The sequence below is a fragment of the Chinchilla lanigera genome, unplaced genomic scaffold (assembly GCF_000276665.1).
Source record: "Chinchilla lanigera isolate Chin_1 unplaced genomic scaffold, ChiLan1.0 scaffold00095, whole genome shotgun sequence".
Classification (NCBI taxonomy): Eukaryota; Metazoa; Chordata; class Mammalia; order Rodentia; family Chinchillidae; genus Chinchilla; species Chinchilla lanigera.
Window position 1 is genome coordinate 352244 of NW_004955496.1, and position 20810 is coordinate 373053.

At 41.2% G+C, this 20810-nt stretch overlaps 1 protein-coding gene and 1 long non-coding RNA gene across 3 annotated transcripts in view; one reads left to right on the forward strand and one right to left on the reverse strand.

Annotated features, from left to right (window-relative positions):
• Positions 1-20810, reverse strand: part of Egf (epidermal growth factor) — a 75477-nt gene that overhangs the window by 26290 nt on the left and 28377 nt on the right. For both annotated transcript variants that reach the window (XM_013505425.1, XM_005406183.2), the window contains exons 6-15: positions 20568-20693; positions 19452-19574; positions 16877-16999; positions 15900-16025; positions 14735-14871; positions 11870-12018; positions 6186-6290; positions 4778-5001; positions 1192-1359; positions 350-499 (exon numbers count right to left, since the gene is read on the reverse strand). In XM_013505425.1, coding sequence (XP_013360879.1) covers positions 350-499; positions 1192-1359; positions 4778-5001; positions 6186-6290; positions 11870-12018; positions 14735-14871; positions 15900-16025; positions 16877-16999; positions 19452-19574; positions 20568-20693 — 1431 coding nt within the window. The remainder of the gene's footprint in view (positions 1-349; positions 500-1191; positions 1360-4777; positions 5002-6185; positions 6291-11869; positions 12019-14734; positions 14872-15899; positions 16026-16876; positions 17000-19451; positions 19575-20567; positions 20694-20810) is intronic.
• Positions 508-4569, forward strand: LOC102023817. The gene is made up of 2 exons (XR_264170.1): positions 508-670; positions 4304-4569. It is a non-coding gene; the product is annotated as an uncharacterized LOC102023817 (long non-coding RNA).

Below are 20810 nucleotides of genomic sequence, written 5' to 3' on the forward strand. Positions count from 1 at the left end.
GGAGGGAAAGTATATTCCTACTCCTAAAAATGAAGATATGAAACTTCTACACAAAACCTCTGAATATTTTTGTGAGGTCATGAAATGCTAGCATTAATTCCAGGCTTGTGCCAACTCAACCACAAGTGGAGAAGTTGTAGACTTTTACCACTGGGAAGTCTATTTAATTTAGTGTTTCATAAGGAACCCAAAACTCATCAAAAGGATGAAAAACCCCAACACACTCAGCATTTATAAAAATAAGCGAGCTTTTAGTGACATAAAATATGAAACACCAGGCAAAACAGAGGGACATGTGGAGAACAGACTCCTGAGTGGGACAATTTAGCAACCTCATTTCCTATATTACCAGCTGACAGCTGATGACTCTTCAGAGCCAGGCACATCTTCCCATCTGGGGCACTCCTGAAACCTTCACGACACAAACACTGAACAGTTCCAAACCTCTCCTGACAAATGTGTTCACAGCCTCCGTTCTGATGCGAGCAGGGGTCTGCACCTGGTAGAGAAAAGAAGTGACTTTGGGGTGAGCTGGGAGATGCAGAAGATGCTACTGATGCCTAACATCATCCATGGCTCTGGGGAGAGCCACTCCATGGTCTCTAAAGAGAGGACTTGTCCAGAGCTCCTACTCTTTCGGAGGGCTTCCCACAGAGCCACTGATTCTCAGGTAAGCACAAACGTGACTACCTTGTGAATACTGATCGAGGATGGCCAGCACTTTGGCTCAAAAAGCTCTTTAAGAGTCAGCTGTGATCCTTATTTCCTGACCCATCAGTCAGGCAAGCTGACAGGGCAACCAGGACAGAAGGGCTGTGGCAGGACACTGAAGGTTTTTTCCACTGCTCAGGCTGGGCTGGGGGCGCCCCTGTGGGTGGAAGTTGTCGCTGCAGGCCTCTAAATCACCTGCTCTTTGGGCCTGTAACCCAGGGCCGCAAAGTATCAGTAAAAACTGTACAGGAAGGGAAAAGATGAGGTCAGCAGTATGAAGCCCAAAGCACCCAAACTACCAAATTAGGGCTGAAGCTAAAATTACCAAACTACCAGACTGTGCTACCTCAAGCATAGTCCAAATCTTAGAAAATTTCAACATCTATGCAGATTAGTGGAGTCCCCTCCGCCCACTGCCTGCTACTGATTAGAAGAGTCGCGGATTCCAGCCCAGGAGGACGTGGGACAGCTGCAGTGTACCTGGTTTTGCCAATGGGTGAACCACAACCAGTGAGGAGGGTTTCAGCACGCTGCCTCGCAGACGTACCCTGTTTTGGCCAGTCCTCTTGTTCACCCTCATTACCGACGGCACGGCCCAGTCCGACAGCCACAGGTGGTCCTCAAACACAGCCACGGCGAAAGGGTGGCCTGGAAGCAATTCACAGCATTAGCAGATATTGCTGCTTCTATGAGAGGGTGAGGCTTGAAACCCACATGCTTCCTACACGTGACCAGGTCCTCACTGGAGTGCTCTGCATGGAGCTGTTGACCTACACCTGCATCCAGCAGAACCGAGGGTACAGAGACCTAGCCCTCCAGGGGAGCCTGGGCTCATATGAAGTCCTAGCAAAGTCCTTTATCATCGTCATCACCCCACATCTGGACAGAATGTGAGCTGTTGTTTTCAGTCCTGTGTCCAGAACTCAGGGCCTTTGCATGATCTTTCTTTGAGATGGGGTCTCACTAAGTTGCCCAGGCTAGGCTCAAACTTACAGTCCTTCTACCTCAGCCTCCCAGACTGCTAGGTTTACAGAAGGCCAAGGTGGGAATGTTTTGTCCCAAGGTCATCTGCCGCTCTTTATAGACTGAACTTGAGAAAGTTGCTCTGCTGCTCTTTGCCAGAGGTTCCTCATCTTTTCAACTGTAATAAATAGTAGACCAGACTCATAAGTGGGGTAAGGCTTTTTAAAACCTGAGGTAACAATAAGTGTTTCTCCAAATTCTCATCTCCACCAGCACATCTCTCTGCTTTAAACCCCTCTCTCCTCTTACCTAACAGCAGTCCAGGGACTGCGCCTCTTGTGTCACCGCACCCCCAGGCCTCTACCGGGTCTCCTGTTAGCCACGCCCCTCCCTCCACTAGCTTCCTTCCTGCAGTCTAGTAATGTCCTCTCTCCTCTCCCTCTCTTTTTCTTTGCAATACTGCCAGTTAAACCCAGGGCATCCACAATGAGCTACATCCCCAGCCCTTTTAATTTTTTTTTGACTCAGAGTCTTCCTAACTCACTACATTGCCTAGGCTGGGTTTGAACATGTGCTCCTCCTGCCTCAGCTGCCCAGAGTGCTGGATTATAGGTGTACGGCACTATGTGTGGCTTTTCCAGTCTTAATTTCCTCATCCCGTTGATCCCTCTAATTTTTCTTTGTTTCTTTACTTCCCTTCCCCTCCTTATTTTTCCTGCAAACTGGGCACTGCATCCAGGAAACTCTGAACTAAACCCTACTCTTTTTTGTATTTTATTTTGAGACAGATCTTGCTAAATTGTCCAAGCTGACATTGAGTTTGTGACCCTCCCACCTCAGCCTCTCGAGTAGCTGGGATTACAGGAGTGCACCACCAGGTTTATTCCTTCCTTTCTTAAGTTTTTTTGAAAGTCACGTGTTATTTACTGGCTCCATTTCATGGCTGCTTTGACCACCTCTCCATGTCCCGAAACTGATTTGATAAGGTACTGAAACACTTAACAAGCAGGGAAATGTCCTCACACACTACCTCAAGCAGTTACACAATAAAGCTGTGCAGGCTCAAGCTTTAATCGTGCCTATTCACATTCCCCAGGACAATCTTCTCGCAAATGAAAAATGGCTTTGGGGGATAAGCATGAATGTCTCCCTCTACTGGCGGCAAACGTAAATGACTCGTCCTTGAGTCAGTCCATGCACCACCGACCAGGGCCCCACTTTTTTAGCCTCTAACCTTTTATGCCAATTAATGTCTTAAATACAGCAAAGGAATTTTTTTATGCATTGTTATTGTTATGCTAGCCTATCTCCCCAAAGCCTCACATCTTCAAAGGGGACTGCATTTTGGGGCACTATAGGGCTGAAGTGAGCTTTTAGGAGGTGGGCCCCGGATGGAAGATCAGAGTCACTGAGGGTGTGACCTGGAAGGGCTTGTCTACAGCTTCACCATTCTCTGCTTCCTGGCCGCCATGCCATGAGCAGCTCTCCTCAGCCAGGCCCCTGTGCCATGCCTTCCTGCCTTGGAGCCCGCAGATCGTGGTCTGAGACCAGCCTAGAATATGACACCTTTACATTCTGCTTAAGATTTTGCAAGTACTCTTCTACCCTTCTATATTGAAGCTATAGTTTTATATTTACTTAGGTGGTATTTTTTTAATCTATGTCTTCCCTACAAGATTCCTTGACTTCACAGTTATTATATTTGATTTACTCAACACTGTATCTCCATTTCTAAAATGACTTAAGTGCATGGGTGGATAAACACTCCAACTGCACACAAGATTATCACTACTATGAAATATAATTTTTAAAGAGCCTTAGAAATACAGGACATTTAAATTATATTTATCTTGCCCTATTTCAGGTATCACACAAATCTAGAAATTTATTGCCTCTAAACCTCAGAGAATGGGTAGAAAAAAGTTTTACACCTATTACTAGTTTGTTAGCTTCCTCCTAAATAAAAGAGAGTAGCAATCAGTTTCTAAATCTCAAAAACATCTTTGACACCTGCTTGGCCCTCACCTTCTATAGCCAACCCGTTACCAGATCGCCTCAGTTTCTATCCACAGTGACTGACCCACATCCTACTCTCCTGTCCCACCACTGATAACATCTCATGCCTTCATTAACTGTTTCCTGCACAACAGCTGCAGCCTCCCGGTTTCCTTGTATCTAAATTCCAGTCCGACCCTTGCACTGCTACCCATGCAGTTATACAGAGATGCTGGTCTTATCATTTGTGTCATCTGCTCAAGAACGCTCGATACTTCCTGAGCAGATGCAGAATTAAGTCCAGTCACCACGCCTCAGCAGTTCTGACCCACAAAAGCAACTTTTTGCCTTTTATCCCCACCTGTTTGCCAAATGGCTCATTTCAAAAACTGCCTGCAGGTTCTCTGCATCAAAAGAGACCTCACACCAAACAAGTTCAAATCCACTTATACTTCCCTTCTATAAGGTATTTATGAAAATAAATGATCCCCCCCCGCCGGCAAAATCTGAAAGTACAGTAGGGAAGAAAACTATTATGTTGTCTTGTTTTTGTGCTACTGAGGATTGAATCCTGTGCCTTTACACTGAGTTACAACTCTAGCCCTTTCTAGCCCATTTTAATTTTTTTTTTCAGGCAGGATCTCACCAAGCTGCTAGATTGCCCAAGCAGGGCTGGAACTTTTGATCCTCCTGACTTGGCCCCCGAGAGGGTTGGAATTACTGGCATGCACCACCGTGCCCAGCTGAAAACTGCATTCATTAATCTTTGCATATGTTGTCTTTGATGTGCAGTGATGCCTAAAAGTGACATCATCACTCTTGTAAAATGACATTTTCTAAAACATAAGAAATAACAGCTGAACCAAATTTTTATCCCTAAATAAACACAGAAAAATTGAACATTTTCTTTCTGATTTATTTTTACTTAGTGTTTTAATGGTAAGATACTCCTTGCAGTTCATAATTCCCTGGAGAAGCCTGTTGGTCTCTATTCCTTTTTCTCACAATATGGCTAAGTGTGTGTGCATGGCTCTGTGTGTGATCGCATTTCATATGGGACACTCATCTATACTCAATCAAGATGAAATCGCCCACCCCAAGGCCTCACCTACATCATTCTGGGCAAGTCTCTGGCGTCTGGAACCATCCAGATTGGCCATCTCAATCACAGACCGCATGGCGTCACACCAATACAAGGTGTCTGTCAGGTAGTCAATAGTGAGTCCGCTGGGCTCCATCAGATCTGAGCTGGCTATAATCAGCCGGCCAGAGCCTTGAAAGGAAGAGCTTTCAATTCGTGGATTCATTCCCACATCGGTCCAGAACAACCTCCTTTAATGAACAAATCACACAATGAATAGATTTTTTCTGAAAAAATCGTTCCATTCTTTCATCACTGAAAACATCAATAGAAATTACTTCAGCATATGCTAAAGTGGTACACTAAGGAATTTCAAGGAGAAAATACAACACTGCATGATGGATGAAGAATTTTCAAAAGCAAAATAGTTAATTTATCTATGTAAAGCATGTTGGCTAAGCAAGGTTGAATGAAAGCTCAGATCATTAGGTTAAAAAAGGACTTTGTTTTTTAAAATGTATATTACTAATCAAAAGTGTGCCTAAGTGAGTATTCTTAAATTAGCTGCAAAATGCAGTGACTCTTGCTAAGCTGTTCTTTTGTTATGCACAGGTAAAACCACAACATAAGCAGAAAAGCACATTTACCTGTTACCTAGTTTTATACAGTGCACTAAATTTTCTCAGCTAATTTTAAGTTCCATAAACCAGGTGCTGGGAATATTTTTTGAAGACACTGTGGCTGAATGTTTTTTGGTCTGCTGAAAGATGTTTACATTATCACATTTTTTACCATTCAGTTGGCTTGAAATCAATGATTAATTACTACCAATATGTTATCTCCCATAGACTATTGGGAAATTTCCAGCACAGATAAAGCAGAGTTGGTTTTTTGTTTTTGTTTTTTAAGCAGTAGGAAAGAACTCTTTATTCTCCTTAATTGTCCACCCCGAAGCAAAATGTGATATGAATTTATAATTAACAGCATGGAATCTTTTAATCTTTCATATTTCCTCTTGCTTAAATCTAGGAATAGCACGTCACTTGAAGTCACCTGATGGTTTTTCTAAATAGAATTCCTAAATCAAACAATCCAAATATTCTTTTCCACTCAATAATTCATGCCGATTTTTTTAAAGCAAGTAGATTAATATGCTTAAGTCTCATTGGTTAATGGCTTATAGCCTACTTCTTCTTTAAAAAAAAAAAAGAAATTGAATTTGCTTAGAATAAAAGGCCATGTGAACAAAATTATTATACAAGAACAGAAAATCAAAAGACATCACAAAATTGAGGAATGCATGCTGCCACATCACTTCTGAAGATCTGAACAAATCTCCTGGACTCTCTCGGCTTCAGTTCCACTGACCAGCCTATTAGACATGAACTGACACAGGATCTGTGCAGAAAGGGGGCTTCCTTTCTCAAACACCTACTTGGCCATTGGATGAACAGCAATTCCTCGTGGCTGAGAGATATTTTCCTTAATGATTACTTGTCGATGCTTTCCATTTAAATTACTTCCTTCAATGACAGACTTCCTAAAATGAATTTAAATAAGAAGTTTATCACTGTTACTTTTCAAACAAAAATATTCCTTTTCCTTGTTCCTGATAAGTAAAGGTAAGTATTCTAAACTTCTTACCCTTACCCCCCAACGCACATGCACACACACACAGAGCCCACCTATTCTATTGTTTTAAAACACTCTTATCATCTGAATATTTATGCCAGGCAATTAAAATACATGGTTACAAGATGAGGTAATAGGGGACTGTGTCAGTGGCCTGGCAGGAACAAAGCCAGGATTGTAGATGCCCCCGTCTGTTTCTTTGCACAGGTCCCAATCTCCTGCTGAAACCCATGGAAGTTAAGGGCTGGGAGGAGTCAGGATTCAGGGTTTGTGGTCTCAAGGAGGGGGAAATTTTCATTGGCTCCAATTTTCTTCATGATTCCAAGATCCATGGGAGTATAACAGCCTCTCCTTATCCATAGTTTCACTTTCCATGGTTTCAGTTAGCTTTGTATGTGGAAATATTAAGTGGAAAATTCCCATAGCAAACAATTTATTTGTTTAACATTGTGTACCATTCTTTCTAGTGTGATGAAACCTTGTGCCTTCCTTGAGTTTCCCACTCTATTCTGCCTCAGACATGAATCATCCCTTGGTCTAGGGTATCCACACTATATACACTACTCTCCTGGTAGTCACTTAGTACTAAGCCATCTTGCTCATCAGATTGACTGTCTCAGTATAGATATCACAGTCCTTATTTTTCAGTAACTCTAATTTTACTTATAATAATAGCCTCAAAACTCAAGAGTAGAGATGGGAGCAATTTAGGTAAGCCAAAGAGAGGCTATAAACACCTTCCTTTAAGTGAAAAGGTAAAAGTACAAAGGGTATTTTGAGAAACCACGTTCACATAACTTTTAAAATAGTATGTTGTTTTCGGAGGTTTTTTTGGTACCAGGAATCGGACTCACAACCTTGCTCTTGCCAGGCAGGTGCTGTGCTTCTGAGCTATATCCTGGCAGTATATTGTTACAATTGTTCCATTTCATTATTTGTTGATGTTGTTGATTTTTTCTTTCTTTGTTTCTTTCTTTCTTTCTTTCTTTCTTTCTTTCTTTCTTTCTTTTTCTTGTTTTTGCTTTTTGAAACAAGATCTCACTACACAGTTCAGGCTGGCCTTAAGCTCACTTTGTAGCCCAGGCTAGTCTCGAATTGCAGTGATCCTGATTCTCCTGCCTCAGCCTCCTGAGTGCTGGGAGCACAGGTGTGCACCACCACACCCAGATGTTGTTGATTTCTTATTGTGTCAAATTTGTAAAGTAAACTTTATTATATATAGGAATCAGTACTATCCTTGGTTTTCCACATCCACAGAGGATCTTGGAAATATTCCCTGTGGCTAGCGGGAGACCACTGTACTAAAATGTTATTTACAAATATTTACATTAAAAATAATTTTTAGGTATTTGACAGGGTACATAAGTCTTACTTTTCAGTTTTTCTATGCATCTGCCAAACAAATCTTTATTATCAAACAAATATTTATTGAGCAATTACTGGATGCCAGTAATTGGTCTAAGCATTGGAGACACAATAGGAAACAAAACCTCATCTCTGTCCTTACAAAGGTCAATGGGAAGGAGAAAGGAGGAGGCTGGGAGGGGAAGAAGGGAAGGAGGCAGGAGAAGGGAAGATGGGATCATCTCCGAGCACATGAAGGTGAGCACCAAGAACAAGGATGTGTCCAGTGCAAACGGCAACTCCAGGAGGGCAAAGAGTGGGTAATCCCACTGAGAGGGGTTTGAGAAGGAGCCTTAGAAGTAATAACAAGCACAGTGATACAGCAGGAAGGGGCCCAAGGTGGGCGGGGACAGAGTATCCCAGGGGAGGAATGCACAGGTTCAGAGGCCCAGGGTCCAGAAAGAAGATGGGGTGCTCAGCAGCTGCTGCACTTTAGAAAGTTGTGTGGGACTGGAAAGCAGAGGGAGCAAGGCAGCCCAGGGGAAATGGTGATGAGATCAAGCGTTGGCCATCAGGATGGAAAAGACACAGACTTAGATGCTAAATGAGATGGCCACAGCCCTGTCCCCTTCAGGAGCTCAGCGGGGGCCTGGAGACAGGACCACAGGCTAGCCACTTGCCTCGTTTCTCCAGAGCAAACTAAAAATCATAAAGACCTTTTATCCATTCAGCAAACATCTGTGAAAGTCCAGCCACCACATCTTCATGGGCAACGTGGGCATGGAACAGGTCTGCCCAGGAGCCCTGAGCAAGGCTGAAATCAACTCTTGGTCTGGCAAGATCTGAAGGAGACCTCCATGCAGCTTACATAAGCCTCTTTAGGTGCCAGTTAGGAAGGGGCTTGTGCATATCTCCTAAAGGAACATTTGGCTTGGGACCTGCCCTGGGTCAGAGACAATGCAAACTTGCACCTCAGGGCAGTGGCTAACCTGAACCCACTTCAACTCCAGTGCCACTTTTAAAAGACCATGTTGTTTCCACTTACAATGGTCATAGTGAATAGGATAAAAGAAATAAAGACGGGCAAAAAGGAGACAAAATTGTACTTTAAAAACTGTGCAGCTTACAATATTTTTCCCTTCTAGACTACTCAAGCCTAAATTCCTAAATCTTAGAAAAAACAGGTTAAGCCCATGACTTTCTCCCATAAAATGGGCCCTTCACTTGTAAATGGGCTCTTATTATAGATTCACAAATTCCACAAATCTCCTCCCAAGACCACACAAAAGCTGCCGGCCCCAGACAACCATGCGCCTCTCTCTCAAGGGCCCACACTCACTGAGTGTGGATTTCTTTAATTCTGTCTAATAAACTTTCCTATGCCTCCCATAGCTGTGCCCTGCCATTCCTTTCTGTGATGTGCCAGCGAATCTACACCCTACTCCCTGGGAGAGGTGAAGTGAGGTCCCCATCTCTTTGGGGACCTTCTTGGGCCCCACCTGCAACAGTAGGAAGGGATCCTGTGGGTGTCTTTGAACTCAATGTGTCAAATTCAGTCCTCAGGCAAACTGTCCCCATGCTCCTGTCCTCCCTTGGTGGCAGAGAAGGGAGGAGGGTATATAAAAATATCAGTCCCAGTGTCACTGTTACAGCCTCTGTAAATTCTGCTCGGAGTAGCCATCAGGTATGAAAATTGAGCTCCCCAAAGTGTTCGACTAATGCACTTTTATCTGCAAAGCGCAGATGCCGGGGTAAGGAATGAGAAAGCAGAGACCATGAGATGCTTGGGCTCCCCCTTAATGTAGGGGAGCATCTTTTGCTTTATGGAATGGATCTGCCAGAGGAAAACCTGCCCTGCTTGCAGGTAAGAAAGGTCACGGAAGAGCGATTTTTTATCTTATGGCAGTTTTTACTGCCTCCACAGAGTGAGAAAACAGGTATCTTGTATTTAACCTCGAGGTTCTTTTTTTTATAGGACAGTTGACTTTAGGAGTCAGGATTCTTTCACCCTAAATAATAGCACTGCCAGTGGGATTATCAACTAGCTTCACTGCTAGTTGTTGAACCTGTCTTTTCCTCGGCCAACACAGACTGTAACCATGCCCCGGTTCTTAATTAGCTAAAACTTACCACGTTATCTAATATCACAAGATTGGAATCTCGATTATTTCAATCAAACTTTTAGCTAACGTGAAGGATTTCAAACTGTAAATCTCTCATTTCCAGACAAATGAAAGGTTTTGTTTTAGCAACTGCCTCTAGAGAGGAGAGGACTTCAGAAGGGCCCGTTTCCACAGATGTCCATGTGCTACAGAATTTGAGTCTGATTCTCCAGGATACTGGGTGCTTGTCTACGTCCTGAATGCAAGGCACCATGGTGCTCTTAGTCAAGCAGTGTTACAATAGGAGGAGCTTTGAGAGTAAAGGGAAATAGGAGAAGACCCAGCATCCTTTGAGGGCCCGGGAGCTATTGACACCTCTATAGTCCTGATCAATATTTACAGGACTCTGGGTCAAGCACATTTTAAATCAGCCCTGATTGTAGGGCACAGGACATCTCCAAGGTTATGATGTGAAGCTCGAACCACAGGCATGCTAACCGGGACTGCTCTCACAGGGCTCCAGGACACCCAGCCCATCACTGCGATATTAAGAGCTCAGGCACCGGAAATAGTGGTCCTTGACCTCCAGGTCCAGATCCATACGTGTGGACTGCTTGACCTTGGGGACATTATTTTACCACTTTGATTCTCAATTTTTTAAATCTTTAAATTACAGAAAATAAAACTTACTTCTTTGGGATTCAATGATATGGACATAAAGCTCTTAGTACAATATCTGGTGCAGTACAGTTACAGTTACCCAAATAATAAAGGAATGAAGGTACAGTTAAATAAAAAAGTGAATAAATAAAAGAAATATGCTGGATACAGAAGGGTCATTTTATTAATAACTGCACCCCACACCATTACGTCTGATTCCCATCGGTGATCCAGACCACAAGAGATTTTCTGGAACCCAGAAATCCTACACTCAAGCACATAAACCAAGTCCTTGAGAGTTTTCTCTCTGTATTCACAGGGGCAGACCCTATTAACTCCGTCTTCCTTACTTTAACATGGAGGTTCCTGATGTGGCCTGCAGGCACTCAGAGACAGTAAGCCGAACACAGAGCCCCTCAATTACCTGCCACAGGCTCTGGGTTGAGGTTTGCTGCAGGAGCAAGGAAGCAAGCCCTTCATCACCAGAGGGCACAGTCATTCCATCACGGACCCCCCACTCTCCCATCTTTGTCCTAGGCTCACAGGGACCCCGGACCTCCCCACAGCCCTGCAGGCCAGGTACCCAGAAGACAGGAACACTTGACTTCACTCTGTCTGCTGATTCCCACCAAAGGGAAAGTAGGCCAACCTCGGCCTGCCCCATCAGTGTCCTCCCAACTCCAGCGTCCTCTCCCCTTCCTGCTTGCTCAGCAGGAGCCAGCCTGTGAATTCTAGTTCAAAATGTGTCCCTTGCATGCCATGTAACCTGGCCTAACTCACTTAGCCTGTCTGAGCCTCATATCCTTCACCTGTAAGATGATCCCTGAAACCCCTCCCATCGATCCCTGTGACTGTACACCCTGCATTTGGCAATTTTCTAAGCAGAGCATTATGACACTCCTTGTACTGATATTTAGACTGACCATGTGCACTAATTCTTTGCTGGGAAAATGGGCCTTATCTCCTCAGCTATACCAAGATCCGACTCCAAAGATGGGACTCACCTGGGCTCCTCTGTGTCTCCCATGTTACCTGGGAGACAGCCTTCTCCTTAGCAGATGCTCAGTCAGTGCTTACTGGATGAATACAAACAGGCTTTGGGTTTCTCTGGTAACAGCAGCCTAACCTGTATAAGGACATGCTAATTTCTTGGTCACTGAAATTGTCCCACAGATACAGATCCAATCTTGACAAAAATAATGTCTCATTTGGTGGCATGGAGGGGTAGGGGAAGTGTGGGCAGCAACAGAACCTCTCTCATCCAAGCCTAGCCAAGCACTCAGCATAATTTTTCTGTGTTCAAACTGTAGATGAACCCAGTGACATTACCTATTCATTACTTCCATCCCCTATGGTATCAGACTGGGAGGAGAAAACATACCCTCTGTCTGTCCAGTAGAATCTGCGGCCAATCCAGTCCACAGCAAGACCTTCTGGTACATCTACTCCTTCCTCAATGAGCCTTTCTCGCTGGGACCCATCCATATTTGCTCTCTCTATCCACTTCAGGGCTGTGTGGGCAAAATATATCTACAAAGAAGACAGACATTTCTGATTGGTTCACAAAAATGAATGGAATATATACAAAGGGACTTGGTAAATCTTCAGCTCATCCAGTGTAACTGTTGAGCATGACCCTAGAGACATATGTCTTCAATTAAACCCCAGCTATGTTGCTTCCAGATGAGTTTAACCTTAAGTAAGTTACTCACTGTCTCAGACTCTTAGTTTTCTCATTGGTAAAAATGAGGATAATATATCAGGGCTCATATATATATATATATATATATTCCATAACATATCCATAGTCCCTGGCATGTACTTCTACTCATCAATTATTAATCTCTGATCTTTGGCCTATGATATAGATTTTGTACTTGAATCCTAGTGGCTTTCATAGTTAAATGGGAGAAATGACTTGCAATTTAATAAGAGTTGCAGACTGTGCTATATCTTCCACTGCTCAGTCCATTAATACACCACTGCAGAACAAGGCAGAAGGAATGGGCTTCTCTCCTAGTTTTGCTTCTTATTTGCCTGACTCTTGCCAAGTCACTTAGCCTCCATTTCTCAGCTACAGAAACAAAGTTATCAGGTTTTCAGATGTAAGAATTTAGGAAAGTGTTAAAAAATATAGAGTCAGATGTCAATTTTATGATAACATTTGTGGAATTTTAACTGTGAGTACATAAATATACATACAAAGGATGATCAAAAAATAGAGTGGGTAATCAAATTTTAAAATTTTAGTTTGGGCCGGGGATTTAGCTCAGCGGCAAAAGCACCTGCCTGGCAAGCGCAAGGTCATGAGTTCGGTTCCCGGTACCAGAGAAAAACCAAAAAAAAAAAAAATAAATAAAAATTTTAGTTTAAAAGACACACTGCCATGAATCTTCCTCAAAATACCCCCTCTCCATTTTGGACATACTCATCCCACACTTCTTGCCACTTTCTAAAGCAACTCTGCAAGTCCTCTTTTGTGAGTTTCTTTATAAGATATGATAAAAAATATAGTGAATGCTGCTGCCAAGTACCACCCAACAGAAAGGCAGGCTCATAAAAACATGACGCTGTGTCCTTGTGCACCTTATTCATCAGATCTAGCACTGTGCAACTTCTGGCTCTTCTCAAAATCAAAATGACCAGGAGAAGTAAAGGTTTTGAATTGACTCAGGATGTGGAAGCAGCCATGACAGTGCAACTAAAGACATTTATGAAAGAAGACTTCCAGAACTGCTTCAGAAAGTGGCAGGAAGGGTGGTATAAGTGTGCTCAAAGTGAGGGGGGAATGTTCTAAGGGGTATTAATGGCAATGTGTCTTTTACTGTAATAAAGTTTTAAAAATTTGAACATATACTGTAGACTTTAATCAAACCTCATAAATCTGTAATTGAGAGTATTCATAAAATAGTAGCTCATTAAATAATGGGCTCCTCTTTCTAGATAAAGAGAAAAGTTATATTTCATAAATACAAATACGGGTACTTCTCTTACGAAAATAGTCCATAGGGCTGTGGTTCTGAAACTCTAACGTGCATGTGAACCCCTTGGGAACCTTGCTGAGATGCAGATCCGCTGCAGTGGCCAGGCTGGAGCCTGGGAGTCTGCAGTTCTAAAAGGCTCCTGGCTATGTTGCTGTTGCTGGGCCAAAGACCACAGTTTGAGTAACAAGCAAATGAGAACATTAATTAGAGAAATGAAAAACAGCCATTCAATTTAAAGTTCATCCTAGGTCTCTATTTGCCTAGTTGTGGAAATACTGACTATACAGGAAAAAAAATTAGCAACAAATGAATCTTGAATTGTCAATTGTTAATGTAATTGTTCTATGAAGCCATATAGAGTCAGTTCGGGGAAAAGAGAGTCATTGTTAGTGTTCAACTATAAATCTTTTATTTGCAAGAATAATCATGTGCAGCTATGATTCCATAGCTATTAAATACAATTAATTTGCTTTATTCTGTCTCTTTTGGCCACTTACCAGACTGCTTCAAATCAGGAAAAACCAAAAACACCAAATCTAAAATTCTACACATCAATAAAGCATCTGGAGTAACGCAATAATTACAGAAGGGACTCATAACTACGTAAATTACCATTACACATGATTAATCTCTAAAAGAAACTCTAACATTATTCCTAGCATCTTTACCTAGCATAAATACAACTATAAAATGAAAGGCCAACTGGTCAGCTGCTTGGGTCAGTAACATAGAAATTCTAAGTTATGTTTTAAAACATCACATAAAATTATTCTGTAAAAAATGTTACAACATAGACTGCCACTCCCAGATGAATTATAAAATTTATACTTATTGATTTTCATGGTTAAGAGGTCATTGAGTTCCCTCTCTAAATGACATAAATTAAAAGCAAATTATTAACTCATACTCCATATGCCCCAAACCCAGCCTCTCTCTCCTTTCATTACTAACAAATCATCAAAACCAACTTATGAAGTTCCAGTCTCCCATTCTCATCACCAAAGAAGAAATTAAACTGAGGATCCTCCATAATCATTCCCAATTGAAAGAGTGATCACAGCAGGACCAAGGGAATGTTCCGAGAACAGAGAAGTTCTTGAAATGTTTCAAATGATGCTCTAGTGCCTATATGACCTTGTTCTGGATCTAATCATTCTGGGCTTAGCAGAGGATTTTCAAGTAGCTCAGGTCACCTGTTAGGATAAAATCCTCTGTTCTGTCCTTGCAGCACACCCACATCTGTTCAGGCCATAGAACCTTACCTTATTTTCCACTGGATCATAATCTAGTGCAAAAACCATTCCCATCTGCTGACTGAGCAGGATTCCATAATCCGTCCCATCAAAGTGCATGTGTCGAATATCTTGAGAATTGGCAAAGAGCAAAAGCGGTTGTGGTCCTGTTAACCAAATTTCAAAGAGAGCAATGTTTAAAACACACCTTCGAACCCAAGAAACACTCCAGCCCATCCCTTTCATTACAGCTTCTTTAATTTCTACAGTGCTACTTTTCTTAATTTTTTCCCAGTATAGTGTAGGCAAAGACAGGCAAGAAGACTTCCTCTTTCATGAGGTAACACATGACCAGAATTTCATCATTAGATTTACCTCTCTCTAGGTGTCTGCTTTTCAAATACAAATTACTTATACAAAGGGCTACATGAAATAGTCGAAACCACAGCCAAATGATGTAGGTCTTGAGCCTGTGGCCTCCCTGGTTCACACATACTGAATTCATGTCTGAAGAAACAGCCTCCATGACCTGGGCTCTCTGAGAAGGAGGCAGGATTACTGAGTTTATAATAAGAGCACTGGTTGCCTTCAGGACTCAGATATGCTATGAACTCAACCTTCAAAAATTAAGACTATTGGGGTCTAAGGAAAGCTACCCATGATAATTTGTGGTCCCAGTTTCTCAGCATAATGAAACTTCAAGGGAGATTGAATCCATTTGGTATAAATCTAAGATTTCCAAGACTATTGAAAAATAGCTGAAGCATACAACATCATATTAAATTTTGACATAAAAAGGACAGAACTTGTCAATTCACTGAAGAGATAAAAATCAAGTCAATCAACACATATTTATTAAATACCTCTTAACTATAGTTTTAAAACCATTCTGGCCATAGTTTTCTCATCTACTGAGAATACCATACTTGACATTAACATTATGGCAAACCTTTTGTGGATGCTAGTTAACCTAGAAACATTCCTCAAAACTATGGTTTTTACTGATGTTGTAATAACTCATATTATTCATATTCACTGGGCATATTTACCATTTCTGAAAATAAAAGAATCAGACTTTCTACCAAGAAGCAAAAGCAATTCAACTTGACATCATTCTAAATGAAATATTGCTTTCAAGTAATTTTTCTTTTCTCTTTTTTTGAAGGGAAGTATTCCAGACAACTGTGTCACTGACCTGAAGCTGCACAGCTTTTCTGGTCCAGTTGTAGGTCATACCCAGGAAAGCAACCACACTCCCAGGACACCGGGCTGAGTGTAATGCAGAGCTGGCTACAGCCACCGTTATCAGGTGACGAACAGCCTAGAGAAAGCAGATGTTTGGTAAGGAGCTTCTGTCATTCAAAATGTAAAAATTTTCCATGGAAGTGTTATGGTGGACCAACTATACATTGAATTTTAAAACCACCCCCACAATCATTCTTACTGCTGCAATTGAGTTGATTTTTTCAGAGATTAGAGCAAAATATCACAATGCCTCTTTCGCTATAAGCCAAAAATCTTGGATGTTAATCCTTTACATTCCACTGAGCTCAAGAACAAGTACCCTGGCAGCTGGCTGGAGAAACACATTTTGATGAGTTTAGCAGCTGTTTTAACTCTTCCTCATGAGTGATATATGTTTTTCTCTCTCACACTTAATAGCCCCTTGACTTCTTTGTTCATTTTCTTTTTTAAAGATCTTAATTGGCTTTATTTTGACTCTAGATTTGGGCAACACTTCATTCCATAAATAAATTAAGCTGTTCCTTTTTTTTCACTTTTTCAAAATTAGAAAATCAAAAAGCCACTCAAAATTCTTCTGCTAATTTTGAGTTACATCTGGATTTATGTATGCCCAAGTCACCATGAAGACAAAGTAGGTCTTTATTGGGTGCAAGCAACAGGCTAAACTCTGCATCTGCTGTCTCATTCAACCCAGGAGGAAGGGTCAACACCTCTACAGATGAGGAAACAGACTAAGACGGGCCCAGTACCCAATCTAAATCACTCTGCTAGTAACTGGTATGCTACTGAAAGCCCTCAAAATTTATTGAATAAATTAACTTTTAATGTGTGACACTAGAAACTAGTCTTCACTGGCAATAAGATCAACTTTTAGATGTCACTTAGAAAACATACGTTTTCAAACTAACAAAAGGCAAATAAACTCACCACTACATGTTTTTCCATCTGTCTCAAGCACGGAGCCTTCAGGACAGAAACACAGGGGACCATCTGACGTCAGAACACAGTCATGGCTGCACTCAGATACATTGCCTGGACAGGAAACTAATTCTGACAAAGTTAAGATTCGTGTTAAGTCAGGTTGGTGGAAATTTACTACAATCAGTTGCTAATAAAAAGTTGAAAGAGGTTAAAGATCAAATATTTATAGAAAGCTGTGGTAATAGAGATACAAAAGTGAAGAAACATTCAAATCTAAGAACATTAAAGAGCCCTGATTTTGAAAATGTCTCTAGTTTCTCCTGAGCTTCCTTTATTTCAAATACAATATTTAATGAAAATTATCATCAAAATTTCAAAATATTTTCAATGGAACTTAAGCAAATGATTAAGTACATCTGTAGAACAAAACACATTTGTTTAAAAAAAAACTAAGGGCACTCTGTTTGTGGTTAGATGTAGGAAGAGAAATGTAACACGTAGGAGAGATACAGTATAAATTCTCATAACTTCATGATAACATGCAATAATTAAAATAGGGGATGGATGCTGGAATAGACAGAAGATAACAGAACAAGATAGAAAGCTCAGACTAGAAAAAACTTAAATATGCATAAGAATGTACACGTAAGGTGTTATTTTAAATAGGCGAGCATGTGACAGATCATCTAAAAGTGGTACAGAAATAATCAAATAATGATTTCAGAAAAAATTAAATCCCTAATCTATACCATACATCAAAATTAATCCCAGGTAAATCAAAGATGCAAATGTAAAATATGTGTCATAAAAGTCTGGAGGTTTTGAGAATCAAGTGAGACTATGTGTGTCAGGCTTGGCACATTTCTACCCTGCACCCCACACAGCATATTAACCAAGAGGCAAACACACGGGATTAGGAGAGGGCAAGTTTCATAGTCAGACACAAGAGCAGTGGGTTATTTCCAAGAAATTTATTATTCATTCATTTCAACGTGCCTGATTTGTTTCAGAAGCATGGATAATATCTAAATTGACTTATTCCCCATCCTCTTTAAAGTGGGGCTAAATAACAAACATAATTTTAAACATTCAATTATACTCATCCATTCAATAAGATAGCTATCAGGAGGTAATCTGAATATATAATCCTAAATTTGCCCTGGGAACAGTCATACAAATTCGTAATGTATTTGTAATGCTAGTGTTGATGCCCCCCGAGGCTGGAAATAATGCCTAATGCAGTTGCAGATTATGTCCTCTAGATGCAACTTATTGTTAAAAGAAAGCAGTGCTCCTTGAGAAACTGCTGGTTTCAGATCTAGAATATAACATGAACACACTGAGTGTGCAAAGTATGTCCTACCAGGTAACAAGAAAAGTGTTGAAGAGATTACCATTTGAAATTCTTGAATGACTGTTAGAAAATTTTATAAAGCATGAATGAACACACTGATCAAGTTGATCTTGGTCAAAGAAAAAAACACAAGACATTGTACAAACACATCTATGAAGTATTCTTGACAAAAAAAATGTCAAAGCTAAATCTGATCAAGCTTGCAGATACAACTTACAAGCTTTCAGAAAAGACAGAGACATGACAGAGGTGTGACTAGCACAGAAACTGAAAAACTCTGCAGAGAAAAAAAAAAGTTAATTCAACAAATATTTGCCCAAGGGGAAAAAAGAGGAAAGAGAATCTGTAGAATAAAAGATTCATAAAGTTAACACAGAGAGCTTATTTGAACACTTATCAAATCAACTATTTAAAAAACTTAAGAGAAATTTGAAAACTGACTAGATGATGTGATTAAGAAATTATTATTAACTTTTGAGATATGATAATAGCAGTGTGACTGCACCTAAAAATTGGGTATTAAGGGATAGTAGAAAATTATACTTTGATTTTTTTTTTTTTGTCTTTTTGAGGCAGGGTCTCAATATGAAGTTCAAGTTGGCCTTGAGCTCACTTTGTAGCCCAGGCTGATCTTAAACATGCAACAATCCTCCTGCCTCAACTTCCCAAGTGCTGGGATTACAGGTGTGTGCCACCATACCGATCAGATTTTTTGATATAATAATGTATTATGGCTGTTGTTTTACATGTTTACCTTTTAGAGATACACAATGAAACATAAGGTCATATGAATACAGAAATGGGGACTATACACATTTGTATACTTCACAAAATATATATACACACTTCAGAAAAGAAAAACTTGTGTAAATATTTTAATACTAAATTTATCGAGACATCATAAGATTAATACAAGTTAATAAGGGCCTCTACAGTTACAAGAGGTGCTCAAAGTGGTGGTCATTAGCTTCTAGATATTTATTATTTTTCTTTTCCTGAAGTGTGTATAGATTTTTGGGGTGGATTCTGTACATATTTCCTAAGGGTGGAGGTTTTTTAATGGGTCTATAGTGCAGCCCAGTTACCCATATTTTTAAAAGCAAACAAAAAATAAAAGTCCAAGGTAATTCTGATGCACACTTCTTACTGCAGACCACCAACCTAGATTACAGTCATCTGGAAAAATAAAGAAAAATAATACAGTAAATACTTGTTGCTGCGACTTACCATGACATCGTTTCCCATCAGGAAGCAAAATGAATCCTGCAGGGCATGTGCAATAATACGATCCAGGGATGTTTTCACACCCAAGAGTACAGCCATGGTTCCAAAAGGCACATTCGTTGACATCTGCATAATGACAACAGCAAAGCATAGCCAGATGGTTGTTTTTCAAAATAAATTGTGATCTCACTAATTATCCTGGAGAGGGTACCTCATGTTAGTATAAGCTGTAACTGACCATGGGAAGGCTGTATTTCCAATTTTCAGAAAGAGGGGGAAATGTTCAATGTTCATAAAAGCTGTTTCTATTCTGCCACAGTTTACACAGTATGTTCACAGTTTTGCACACTAGAATTGTCCTTTGACTATAGGTATATTCATTGGAGGGCGACAGCATGCCGTTTAAGTTAGTAACTATTGGAAGTTCTTACCCAATTTGGGCCATTTCCTGTCCGCTTGACCCTTCTCAAGACCAACTGAAGACCTGCCCCGAGATGTGGGCACATTGCCAAGCAGCTTGGTCAGTCTTTGCCCAGTGGTCTCACCTAAGCAAGGGTCCATCATTAACAGACAGATGCTACATTAACCTGAGGACTCACCTTAACTAGTGCAGGCCCTAGCTTCTTCTTCAACAGTAAATCACTGTTATCTTCTTCGTGAAAGGGTGCAGTATTTCTCCCTGTCTCATTAAATTGGGCCTGAAATCGCAAAACAGGAGCCCTAGAGAGCCAGCCTGCTTCACAGTCTCTGGGAATCTAATAGTAGCTATGTGAACTCGCTCTCCTAAAAACTTGTCCATCCTGAAATTTTGCAAAGTCAAACAGAAAGAAATTCATACAGTTCCCTCAGAGCATCCCAGCCTATAAATATCACCTCCTGAGCAGCCTCTTGAGTGTTTGATCTAGGAACACAAGTCACAAAAAGGCCTGAAAGAATTATAAAGGTTTTTAAAAACATAAGGAAAATAATTGTTCTCCTGGGAAAGAACAGTGATTGGGATTGAGTCTGGTTTCCTTTTGGGAGCTGAATGGCGCTGGGTGGCGCTGGACAGCGCTGGACCGCCCGGAAGCCCAGCCTCCAGGAACGCGCTCTCCTCTCCGCTGCAGCTACACGCGTTACCTTCGCAGGACTTCCGGTCTCGGCTCAGCACGTAGCCCTCCGCGCATGCGCATGACTCAGACTTCGGGTCTCGCCGGCACTGGCGGCTTTCACAGGATCTTCTTTTCAGCTTGCAAAGTCCCCGCTCTAGAACAGAAGGGATTTATTTGGAGTGGTGATATAGTTTGACAGAGGAAAATGGTGATCCTGATGTCGGATCCCCAGGGTCTCCAAGCCCATCCACCTGTCATCTGCAGAGTGCCC